General features: G+C 34.1%; 1 protein-coding gene and 1 long non-coding RNA gene across 4 annotated transcripts in view; one reads left to right on the top strand and one right to left on the bottom strand.

The window, feature by feature from the left end:
* LOC140441324 (uncharacterized) overlaps positions 1-12,855 on the bottom strand; it is a 160,369-nt gene that overhangs the window by 96,358 nt on the left and 51,156 nt on the right. Inside the window, exon 1 of one of the 3 annotated variants that reach the window (XM_072531974.1) lies at positions 8,681-8,772. The exons of 1 other annotated variant lie outside the window; for it this stretch is intronic. In XM_072531974.1, coding sequence (XP_072388075.1) covers positions 8,681-8,768 — 88 coding nt within the window. In that variant the 5' untranslated portion in view covers positions 8,769-8,772. Of the gene's footprint in view, positions 1-7,809; positions 7,932-8,680; positions 8,773-12,855 lie in introns of those variants that run through there. One more of the 3 variants, XM_072531975.1, reaches the window with a different exon arrangement.
* Positions 1-12,855, top strand: part of LOC140441325 (uncharacterized) — a 67,108-nt gene that overhangs the window by 45,398 nt on the left and 8,855 nt on the right. The gene's annotated exons all lie outside the window — the stretch shown is intronic.

Raw genomic sequence — 12,855 nt, 5'->3', positions numbered from 1 at the left:
ATATTAGGAATGGACGTAATAAATATGCATGGATTCCAATTGGATTTTAAGAATAAGGTAATCAAAGTTGGCAACGAGGAGGTATTTCTCCATCCACATAATGACAACACTGTGCAAGCAGCCATTACAGAAGATACAGTCGTGCCTGCGAGAAGCGAAACGATCATAGTAGCGCGGCTACAGGGAATGGTGGACGAAGGGAGACCTCTTATGATGGAGCCTTGGAACCACGACGATGAGGTTGGTCGTGGAATCATAATTGGAAAGGAATTGGTGACTTCGGCTAAAGAAATTCCTGTGAGACTTATCAATGTCAACGACTACCCAGTGACCATAAAGAAAGAGACAAAAGTAGGAACTTGTATACCTGTGACATCCATAATCCGTCAGGTGACAACATCTGATAATTCCAACGACAAATTCGACCAAATGGTTGCAGTTGCAGGACAGTCTCTGAATCAAATTGAAAAAAGGAAATTAAGGGAATTTCTTCGGCAGTATCGTGATATTTTCGTACCGAAAGGGGGAAGAACTACCGTTGTTAAGCATAAAATTGATACTGGTAATGCTAAGCCAATTTGTCAAACAGCTCGACGATTACCGCAGGCGAAAAGAGAGGAAGCTGAAACGATTGTTCAGGAAATGAAGAAAGACGGGGTGATAGAACCTTCTACGAGCCCATGGGTCTCTCCGGTGGTCCTGGTTAAGAAGAAAGACGGAACGACGAGGTTCTGTGTGGATTACCGTTTGCTGAACAACGTTACCAAGAAAGATAGTTATCCTCTGCCTCGGATCGATGACACATTGGACACATTGGCTGGAAGTAAATTGTTTTCTACTTTGGATTTGAAGTCTGGATACTGGCAGGTAGAAATGGACCCAGTAGATAAAGAAAAGACAGCCTTCACCACAGGATCTGGATTGTGGCAATTCAACGTTATGCCATTTGGACTCTGTAATGCTCCTGCGACATTTGAGAGGCTTATGGAAAATGTGTTAAGAGGGTTATCTTGGAAAACATGCCTGGTTTATTTAGATGACATAATCGTCTTGGGGAAGACATTTGAAGAACATTTGAAGAATTTAGAAAACGTTTTTAATCGACTTAAAGCCGCCCAATTGATGTTAAACCCCAAGAAGTGCCAGCTATTTCAAGGTAAAGTCAATTATCTGGGTCATATAGTCAGTAAAGAAGGAGTGGCTGTGGAAAAGGGAAAAATCGATTCCATTAAGGAATGGCCGAAACCAACTGAAAACATCAAGTGAGAAGTTTTCGTGGACTATGTACTTACTACCGGAGGTTTATTAAGAAGTTTGCAGATATCGCTAAGCCATTAACGCGACTTACAGAGCAAGCAAGAGAATACCGCTGGGATACAGACTGCCAAAATGCCTTTAAGACCTTAAAAAAGCATCTAATAACAGCACCAATTTTAGGGTATCCACTGCCAGAAGGAGAGTTCATCTTAGATACGGATGCAAGTAATGTGGGAATTGGAGGAGTGCTGTCTCAGATTCAAGGAGGACAGGAACGAGTCCTCGGATATTTTAGTAAAGTTCTTTGAAAACCTGAGCGGAATTATTGCGTCACGAGAAGAGAACTTCTAGCAGTAGTTAAATCAGTAGAGCACTTCTATCAATACCTCTATGGCAGAAAATTTCTAATCCGAACCGACCATGCCGCCCTTAAGTGGTTGATGCAGTTTAAGAATCCAGAGGGTCAGATAGCCAGGTGGATCGAACGACTCCAAGAATACGATTTTAAGATTGAGCACCGGGCCGGAGTTAGCCACAGAAACGCTGATTCTCTTTCCAGAAGGCCATGCCCAGCAGAGTGTTCCCACTGCAACAAAACGGAATCCAAGGAAGCAGCAGTGCTAAGAACGACGATTGTCAACGACGACTGGACGCCTACTAAGATAAGGGAAGAACAGGAGAGAGATCCAGTTATACAGAAAATCCGAAAATGGAAAGAGGAAAACCGTCGACCACCTTGGCAGGAAATATCAAACCTATGCTCAGTAGTTAAGACGTATTGGGCCCAGTGGGACTCATTTATCATCGAAGATGGCTTGCTCAAACGAGTCCTGGAAAATGATGACGGTTCAGAGAAGAGAAGACAGTTGGTGATCCCAAAGAGCAGAATAGCCGAAGTACTTCGTCAGTTACACGACAGTCCATCGGGAGGGCATTTTGGTGTAAAGAAAACCCTTAAGCGAATTCGGGAACGGTTTTATTGGATGAACAGTTCCGACGATGTAAAAGACTGGTGTAAGAAATGTACTATTTGTGCCACGAGTAACGGGCCTTACCGAAAAAGGAAAGCTCCTATGAGACAATATAATGTTGGAAGCCCGTTTGAAAGAATAGCTTTGGACATCGCTGGGCCATTTCCAGAAAGTGAAGATGAAGGCAAGTACATGTTGGTAGTAATGGATTACTTTACTAAGTGGGTCGAGATTTACGCACTTCCCGACCAGAAGAATATATCAGCCGATTTGGAGTGCCTTTGGAGATACATAGTGACCAAGGCAGGAACTTCGAAAGCGATCTATTCCAAGGAATATGTGATAGACTAGGCATGAAGAAAACAAGAACTACCGCGTATCATCCGCAATCGGATGGTATGGTAGAACGAATGAATAGGACAGTTGGTAAATATTTGACAAAGATGGTGTCCGATCATCAGCGAGACTGGGACCAATACCTTCCGTTCTTCACAATGGCCTACAGATCTGCTGTTAACGAATCAACAGGCCAGACACCAGCCAAAGTCCTATTCGGACGCGAAATGCGACTACCTTGTGATCTCGAGTTTGGATGTCGAACTGGAGAAGATGTAGCAGGTGAAGATTATGTGATCGAATTACGAAGAAGAATGGACGATGTACATGAGTTGGTCCGTTCTCACCTTCAGATCGCTAGCGACCGAATGAAGAAACGGTACGATACACAAGCCAAAAAGGGTTGCTTTAAGAAGAACGACAAGGTCTGGCTCTATAATCCCAAGAAGCGAAAAGGTTGTTCTTCCAAATTGCAGCAGTTTTGGGAAGGCCCATACCTAATTATGGAGAAGATCAACGATGTCATCTACCGAATAAGCAAGATTCCGAGGGGAAAGCCGATGATAGTACACCATAACCGGCTGGCGTCTTTCGAAGGTGACCACGACGTAGATGAAGAAGTGGAAGTAAACCAAGTCCAAGACATGTCTGACCTCACGTTTCAGGAATTCAGGAGGAATTCATGGGTGCCTATGGAGGTACCGGTAAAGCAAGACATGGTGTTACCACTGAAGAAAAGCAAGATCTACTCGCGCTCCCCGATGACTACTCGCTGGCCCTTACCGTCCCTGCCAGTATCAAAGACGCACCAGGGTTGGCATCCGTCTTTCGAAGGAAGTTTGGTCGAGTTGCAGAACTTCAATGCCAAGTGCCAGCTCCCGGTAAAACCTTAAAACTCCAAGATGCATCACGTTACCTTTTCTACCTGGTAACAAAAGACACTGCCCGTGACCAACCTACCTACCGAGATGTATGGGAAGCCTTACTTCAATTGAGAGAGCACGTACTAGAGTCCGACGTGCAAAAGTTAGCCATGCCAAAGTTGGAGTGCCGCCAATTAGATTGGAGGGTTATCCGAAATTTGGTGGAGGAGATCTTTAAAGACACCGAAGTCCAGGTGTTAGTCTGTTGCAATCCGCATAGTTACTGGTGCGGAGAGAAAACCGTCCCTTGTCATTTTTATACAACTGGAAGTTGTAAAAGAGGGTCCAGTTGCCGATACCAGCATACCGTTCCAGTTCTAGTCCCGACAAGGTTCCAGGAGGAACCATCTTTTAAGAGGGGGGCAATGTTACGTAAAACAATATGAGTCATATTAAAAAGCATGTAAACATCTTGTTTATTCACTTCTGTTTTAGATTTTACGAGAGCCTTCGATTAGCCGGCAGAAATTTACCTGAACCGGTCGAGACGATGACCCGAATTATGATGAGTCATGGGCCACGACTCGAGGGTTTCCAAGCAGTTGGAAAACTAGTTTTAGCTGTTGACCTCCTTCTAGTTTATTCGATGGCGTTCCCGTTATGTTCGAGTCTGCTATAGAGAATTCCGGAACTAACGGAGGTTTATATAAAAGAGAAATTTTATATGGAGGATCAGTCAGTTGATTTTGAAGACGTGCTCGCGGTTTTAATTGTTACGCTCGGCTATATAAATTATGTATTATTCTTTAAATAAATTAATATAAATTATTGTGCTTTTTAATGAATTAAGATAAGAACAAGACATTATAAATTAAAGAATTCACAACAAAATATAAATAATTATAAATAAATAAAAGACTTAACAGAATATTGAAAGTTGTAGGTTAATTTTGACTTCTGTGAACACGTGTTTTTAGTTAGTAGTAAGTCGTTTGTGTAAAAATTAACTGGACAAAAATTTGGTTTTTGGTAGCAACGTATTGTTAAATCATTGAAAAAGATATATCTATCAAGGAAGTGCTATTATTTTATCTGTGCTAGTTGGTACAACTGCCCAATTATTAGTGTTGCGTTTTCGCAACACTGGACACAAAGAATATTATTAGTACCTATATAAAATCATTTTTGTTCTAGAAGGTAAAAATAAGATGTCAAATCAACTTGCTCGACCAGTTTCGGTCATAGTAGTAATAATAGTCGCCTTAAAAAAATTTTTTTAATAAAGAACACATATAATTATGTCCATGCTGGATGAATCGAACCTTATAGAGTCGGTTTCCAGTGCAGATGTTTTCCTAGCATCTCCCGACTCCACTCAATTGACTGATGAAGATAGCGGATATGAAGACTGCGAAGGAACATTCAATAACCTAAACAAAAATATGTTGTTTAATTCATCTGTAATTCATCAAGAAGAAGAAAGAAGGATTGACGAAGAAAATATAAATTTATATGAAAAAGAGGCAGATCTTTAAAGTGTGATACAAGTTCGGGAAGAAGAACTTACGGAATACATTGAAATGGAAACATAAATATAAACATAAAATGAAGAAATTCGAGATATTTAAGGGGCATCTACTGAGATTCGTGCAAAAAATGTAACTCTTCTACCACGGAAATGGATTCAGGGATATTTACCAGATGAAAATTTCCTTTATTTGGATACTGAACATAAAAGAACTAACTCGACCCCTAAATCCTTTGCAGATCTTTGATTTTTTTTCAATGAAGAGCTTTTAACAAATATTGTAAAGGAGACAGTTCGTTATGCTCTTTAAAAAGGTACTACGTTAGAATTTGGAGTAGACGAGTTAAAAGCCTCCTTTATAGGGATTTTACTAGTTAGTCGGTACAGCACGAATAATATTTAAAGTAACATGCGTCGTAACCGATTTGAAACCATTATAAGATTCCTCCATTTTAACGATAACCCAAACATAGACAAAGCATACAAAATTTCTCCGTACCTTGAAAGTCTCCGCAAATCATTTACTGAATATACTGTATGGGAAACCGAATCTAGCGTTGATGAGGCCATGATACCATACTATGGGCGTCATGTATGAAAAAGCAAGCCCATACGCTTTGGGTATAAATCGTGGTGTTTAAATCCGAAATCTGGTTACCTTATAAATTTCAATATTTATCAAGGAGTCAAGGGAAAACCCAATGAATACAAAAAAGAATTTGGCCTTGGAGGTAGAATAATATTGCAGTTTGCTCAACTTAATCCTAAAATTCTATGCTATAGGGTTATGCCACATTGCTTATATACTGATAATTATTTTGCCTCTATGAAACTAATTAATTTTTTAACATCGAATGGAATAAGTTACGTAGGAACCATACGATTAAATAGAACAGAAAAGTGTCCATATAGTGAAAAGTTTAAAAAATCCATACGTGGTACTTACGAAAATTGGTACGACGAGAAAAAATAAGGTGCTTTTATGTAGGTGGAATGACAACAGCATAGTTACTTTGGCATCGAATTTCCATAAAACGACGCCAGTTTATTAAGCGAACAGATACTCCTTTGCCCAAAGCAAAAAAAATTAAAGTAACACAACCACATCTTATTCGGGCTTATAACGAAAATATGAGAGGAACTGATCGGATGGATCAAAATATTGCCTATTGCAGAACAAATATAAGATCCAAGAAATAGTATTGGCCTTTATTTATCTGGGGTCTTGATGTCTCCATACAAAATGCTTGGTTAATTTACCGTAGAATGAGACACATTATCTCTGAATAATCCGAAATGAATTTGCTGCAGTTTCGTCGACAAATAGCCAAAGCTTTGTTGACGATATTCGGAACTTCTCCAAGAAAACCTGGTCCATATCAATCTTCCATAAACAACATTACATAAGATTCGACAACATCGGCCATCTTATTTCTACCTAAGAAAAACGAACTCGATGCGTACTTTGTCACTCAATAACCAATAAAAAATGTATTAAATGTAAAGTTGCCTTACATGAAAAATGTTTTATTAAATTTCATGGTAATACTTAATAATTTTTGAAGTTATACTTCCATACGCGCGCTCCACGTTGGAAATTTGTATGGGAGTGAATCTGTGAAATCATTACATATGTAAGATAATGAGTAAGAGAGAGACAGAAGATATATTTTCTCTCTCTTCCTCTCTCGAATATAAAATGTTCCTTTTGTTTATATAATTTAATATTATATATATATATATATATATATATATATATATATAATATAAAGATATATATACATATAATATACATATAATAAAATATTTATTAATATTATTATTTATGTGATATGTTTTGTATTATTTATTAAATGTTCATAATTATATTAGTCTTTTGTATTTCAAAATAATAATCTCAATAAATCACTGTATGATCCAGAACTGTCAATTTTGAAATACATTTGTGTCATGTCCTCGTTAGTGTAGTAGTCAGTATCCCCGCCTGTCACGCGAGAGACCGGGGTTCCATTCCCAGTCGTGGAGGACTTTTTATTAATATTATTACATTATTGTCATTTTTAAATACTTATTGATATTGCATTTTAATTCGTATTGTATTATTATATGGAATTATGTTGCACTGTATTGTAGTGTATTTTTTTATGTATATTATTGTCATTTTTAAATACTTATGAATATTGCAGTTTAATTTGTATTGTGTTATTATATTAATAACAAAACAAACAATGTATTTTACTGCAGAGTGTGCGTAAAAAAAAATTTGCATTCAACTCCTTTCATACATATATGAAAATAAAAATATACATTTTCATCAAAATATTGATTCAATCCTTCATTGTTAGTAAGTTGTTATTAATTCTGTTTCTCTTTCTGCTATGTCTTACCTATAGAATTACATATGTAATGATTGTGCAGATTGACTCCCAAATAAATTTGTATCGGCGAATGCGTGTGTAGAAGTGTAACTTCCACCGGCAGTCCCACTGGACTGCCTGCCACACCCGTTTTTTTTTATATTATTTTAATATCCGTTTTAATAATTTTTTTGTATGATTCAATAAAACATTCCAAATAACGTATTTAATTTTTTTTACATCCTAACTGCCCAGTGTTGTGTTTTCGCAATAGTCTATTATCAAAAAAAAATGAAGTTTTTCATATTGTAAACGTCGATTATTGTTAATTTTGTGACTTTTAGAGTCTAAATTTTTAAGAAAAAAAAAAAAAAATAAGCATAAATATTTTTGGGCATGAATGGGTTAAATATAAATACTAAACTCGCTATTCTAGCTAAAACTTAGAAATAGTGGTAAAACAATAAACTTACATAGCTTAAAACTTGAAAACTTACAGTTTTGGTGTTGATGGTTCATTTCACAAAAGAAAGAGTCCGTCTTTAGCACAAAAGGTTTAGTTGGTAAAGTCCAATGCAAGTGCGTTGGTAGCCAATCCTGGAGTGTTAAATTCAAGTGAAGCACAAAGTATTGTATTCTGAGTGATTTAAGAAACAATGTATTGTTATCTCATGGAGATAACACTTTCTCACTTTACTATTATCTCTTACAAGGCAGAAGCTATACGTTACACAAAGTATTGTGTAAATTGAGAAAATATGTCAGAAAGAAAGTATTGCTTCTAACAGAGCACTATTTAAGGTGTTACCTTTAATGAATAAAACTATGCACTTTACACAAAGTTAGTTAAGAGAAGATGTGTAAAACAAATTATTTCTTGCACAGATCTATTTTACGTATTGCTTTATTAAGTCAATTCTTGTCACTGGGGGTTCACATTTTACACTGGCTGCCGAAAAGCTAAAGTTAAAGCCCCCTACAAAATTACAAAATGTTGCTAAGTTTCCCTTTATGAAAATGGAACTTGACGAAATATTTTTAATTATTTCGTATGTTTAAATTAAAATTTAAACAGATACGAAAACAAAAATAATGAACTTTGACTCAATACTCAATAGAATTTGTCCTTAAAGAGATAATTCATGGTAAAAATCAGGTATTATGGCTGCTACATACACTTAGTTTGTCAAAAATATATATCACTAGAGATACACTAAAAAAGAGAGAGAAAAAAAAAACACATACACTAAAAATATATACAAACTTTAGACAATTCACCAGTCAAAATTGAAATTTATAAAGTTAAACTTTAAAAGCATTTCTTAGTAATCTGTTGGGTAAATCCAGATATATTATAATAGCACTTACTTAAAAATAATAGTGTGAAATTTGCCATGATATTATATCCAAGTAACTTCAAAAAGTAACTAATTTTTATATTACTGAACAGATTCATAATAAAATTTATCTCAATAAAGATAAGATACGTAGTTTTTTAATATTTTTAATTCTTGTTGATTGCAATCACTTAGATATTCATTATTTTTCATTATCTGCGAACATATATCTCAGTATTTCAATCGTTAAAATCAATTGAAGTTAATATATATGTATACAAAATACAATAAATATTTATGTTATTTTACACTAAAAATTTTGTAGACAAAGCAATAGACTACAAATAATATTCCTTCATTTAAATTCAATCTCTTTTAAGTGAAATTATTAAAGGGAAACTATTATTATAAAACAGGTTCAAATGTTGGTATATAACAGATATAAAAAACTTTAATATATTAAAACATTCATAGTATATATATATATATATATATATATATATATATATATATATATATATATATATATATATATATACAGGGTGGTCCTTAAGTAATTGTACAAAAAGAAACAGTAGATTCTACACTTTAAAATATTACGATTTAAGCCAAATTGCTTTAATAAAATGTTGATATTAAGAAAGATACAGGGTGTTAAAGTGCAAAAGTAAAATTTTATTTTTCGCAATAACTTTTATGTTTGTTACCATTTCAACGAAGAAAAAATAGACAAAAACATTAATACTTCTGAATTTTGGTATAAAATACCTTTAACTAAAGGTAATAATTAACGAAACATTAAATAAAATAAATATATCAGCAGGATAATTAATAATAGGATTTGACAAAATAACAGAATAATAGGATTTTACATCTTACATAAAACGTAAAACATTTTACGTTTTATGTTAAATTAAAGTCATAAGAAAAACATTTTGTTTACAAACAAAATTAAGAAATAGTTAAACTAAATAACATAACTTTTTGTCAAAGTAAGTGTTCGATATGTCCACCATTTTCTTTAATTTATTTGTCAATATATTCCATAAAAGAATAGCATCATTGATTCTAAAGAAACTGCTGCAGTATTTATTTCTTCCCATAGTTGGTTGCGAATGTTTATGGGATTCTTGCCGTTGTTTTAATGCGCCACATACACCAAAATCAAGCGGATTAAATTGGGGGCTACGTGGTGGCTATAATGTATAATGGATGAATATATTATTTTGGATACATATCCAAATCTTATGGTATATTCTGAAACTACATCTTATTTGTCGCAGAAGTTAAATAATGTATTAAACTGTGATGTATCTCGTTCATTGGTTACTTATATACACACACGGAATAACCTATTGATGACATTACTTATTTATATGATTACGTTACAGCTTACGAGTAACTATAATTACATCTCGAATAAATGGACTATTATGATTTACTAACGAACTAATATTATGCTGAAATAAATTGCCTGTGTGTTTACTCTATTTATAACAATATCGGTTATTAGGACAACGATGATGTTTTTGTAAAAATGCTGAGTCTTTCAGGTTGGATTTGTAGCAAAAATATTATGAAACAGGACACATATATCTTACTCAATACCTGTGCTCTAGTTTCTATGTGTCCTAATAAAAATGGGTAAACAATTTACGTAGTGAACAATGAGTATTCTTTTCGGATTTTTAATTAATTAAATAATTATATCAATATCTCGCCACATTGCCAAGGAATATGACTACCACGACTAATCCAACGTTCAGAAAAGTATGTTCTAACTGCTTTCTCTCTAGAATGTGGTGTACCATCTTGCATAAACCACATTTTTTGGGTTGTTAGCATTTTACAATAGAGAAAAAGTAATACAAGGCCATTGTAGAAACTTAAGAAGCGATAGCAAAGGAAAATTGTAAACATGATGACGGCCAACGTCTGAATACGGACACGGCACCTAAAGAAGAAGATGAAATATCTTTTCTCCAATAAGACATTTAGCACCCATAACAAAGCATTTTGTGGTGTAACATTATCATCTTTGAGTTATTTTAGTAAGAATGAACTATGAATTATGCTTATCTAAAGGTATTCAGTGCTTTACCGCACAAATATCAAACTATGAATTATTGTGCAGCTGACTTATAAAATGCATTTATCTCGAAAACGGTTGAATCTTTAGCTTACTAACAAGTATACCTTTTCTTTGTAAAAATAATGTATCTTTAATATTGTTTAACACAAATAGAGCTGCTAACTTAAAGAGCAAAAAAGTTAAGCGCAAATTTAGGCCACACATGTGGCATATCTGACGCCCTCTATTAGTTACACTAAAGTAAGTATAAAATTATAATTTATCCCACTTAAAAACATTCAACTGTAAATTTTTGTCCAAAAATATTTACAAACGTAAAAGTTATAGCGAAAAAGCTATAGCGAAAAATAAAATTTTAAATTTCCACTTTAACACCCTGTATCTTTCTTAATATCAACATTTTATTAAAGCAAGTTGTCTTAAATCCTAATATTTTAAAGTATAGAATCTACGGTTTCTGTTTGTACAATTACTTAAGGACCACCCTGTATAGAATAAGAATAAATAATCTATTTATAACTACAGGCAGATTTGGATATGATCTCAATTGTTTTGACATTTAGGCCTCTATGGAGATCTCTGTTGCGACAATACCAAGGTGTATCGACAAAATTTTTTAATACTTTGTGCTGGAACCGTTGAGGAACTTAAATATTACTTTTACTGGCATATCGCAAAAGCTGACTACCCTACATCTAAACGGGTTTCAAGTTTTTAGCTAGCAGTGAATACTCTACTCTAAGTACATATTTTTATATTTTATACCACGGTTTTCACGTTTCCTCTTAAGATGGACTTTTCAGCGAAGCCTATCTCCTATGATAATACACAAATACTTTGCTGTATTAGCATAAATCATAATATGAGCGATATTTATTCTTAGATTAATGGGTTGGGATTTCTTGTCAATACAGTTACAGATTTCATTTTTTTAAGTTTACACGTCATATTTTGGTCCAGGTATAAAATTTACCTTCTTAAAAGTTATATATTTATAACATCGGAGGCCACATTCTAGCTTACATTTAAAATTTTATGAAACAAAGTTCGATTCTTTAGTACTTATATTGCGAAGAACGGTACTTCTCAAAGTTCAGCAACAAGCAGCACATTATTCCTAGTTGCCATTAACAATATAATAAAAATAATAACTTAACCAATAAAAGGCCGCTTTTATGCAAATGATCTAGTTATCTATATCAAAGAAAAAAACACCACAAATATGTCCTCTATTATGTCGCAACTGGAAAGTTGCTCGTTGAACAACGGTTTTCAGTTTACAGTTTTCAGTTTTATTAACCACTGCAATACTTTTTTTCCGATATTAACGGGATTATGCTCTTTATATATGCGGATTATATTAATGCATGTTTAACACAATCGTTTTTATGGTGAATTACGACAATACATAATCTAATAATCTAATATCTAATCTAATCTAGAATCTAATAAATATTAGAAACGGTAAAATAAAACTGCATCCAAATACACAATGCATGAAACTTTTAGATAATTTCTGCAATTTTGTTGAGCCAAACATTAATAATTAATTGGTAGTGTCTTTCCGGCTCTAACTGAAAAATTACTTGAATCATAATTAGCTCAGTGTGCGCGCAATTTTGGCGACGAAAAATTTTGATCTTAACGAAATTAACTTCCAGATTCCAAAGTTGTTACCATGTGATTTTTTATATATTAAATCAATTGACAGTATAATGAAGACGAAACCGTTAAATATCCAAAATAATGTGAAATTCTCTGGATGTACCGGGGATGCCATCACGGATTTCATGATATTTACGTAACTCTCTTATAGTAATGGTGCGTCTCGAGTGAGGGGAGTAGGCAGATTGAGACCCCGAACTCGAACCGAACCGTATCACTCTTGATAATGGCTCCAAAATGGGTGTCGAAACGTCGAGTTTTAAATTCTCAACGCGGTTCTTCCCGAGAACTCAGTAATTTTCATATGTATATATGTATATATAAATAAATATATATATATATATATATATATATATATATATATATATATATTTATATATTATGTACTAGAATATTCTGGCGTAGTCCACCTTTAATTCGTTCGAAGCGCCTCGAAGGCAGGCGCTATT

The sequence above is a fragment of the Diabrotica undecimpunctata genome, chromosome 5 (assembly GCF_040954645.1).
Source record: "Diabrotica undecimpunctata isolate CICGRU chromosome 5, icDiaUnde3, whole genome shotgun sequence".
Lineage (NCBI taxonomy): Eukaryota > Metazoa > Arthropoda > Insecta > Coleoptera > Chrysomelidae > Diabrotica > Diabrotica undecimpunctata.
The sequence above is the reverse complement of the archived record's forward strand: the minus strand, read 5'-3'. Positions and strand labels throughout refer to the sequence as shown.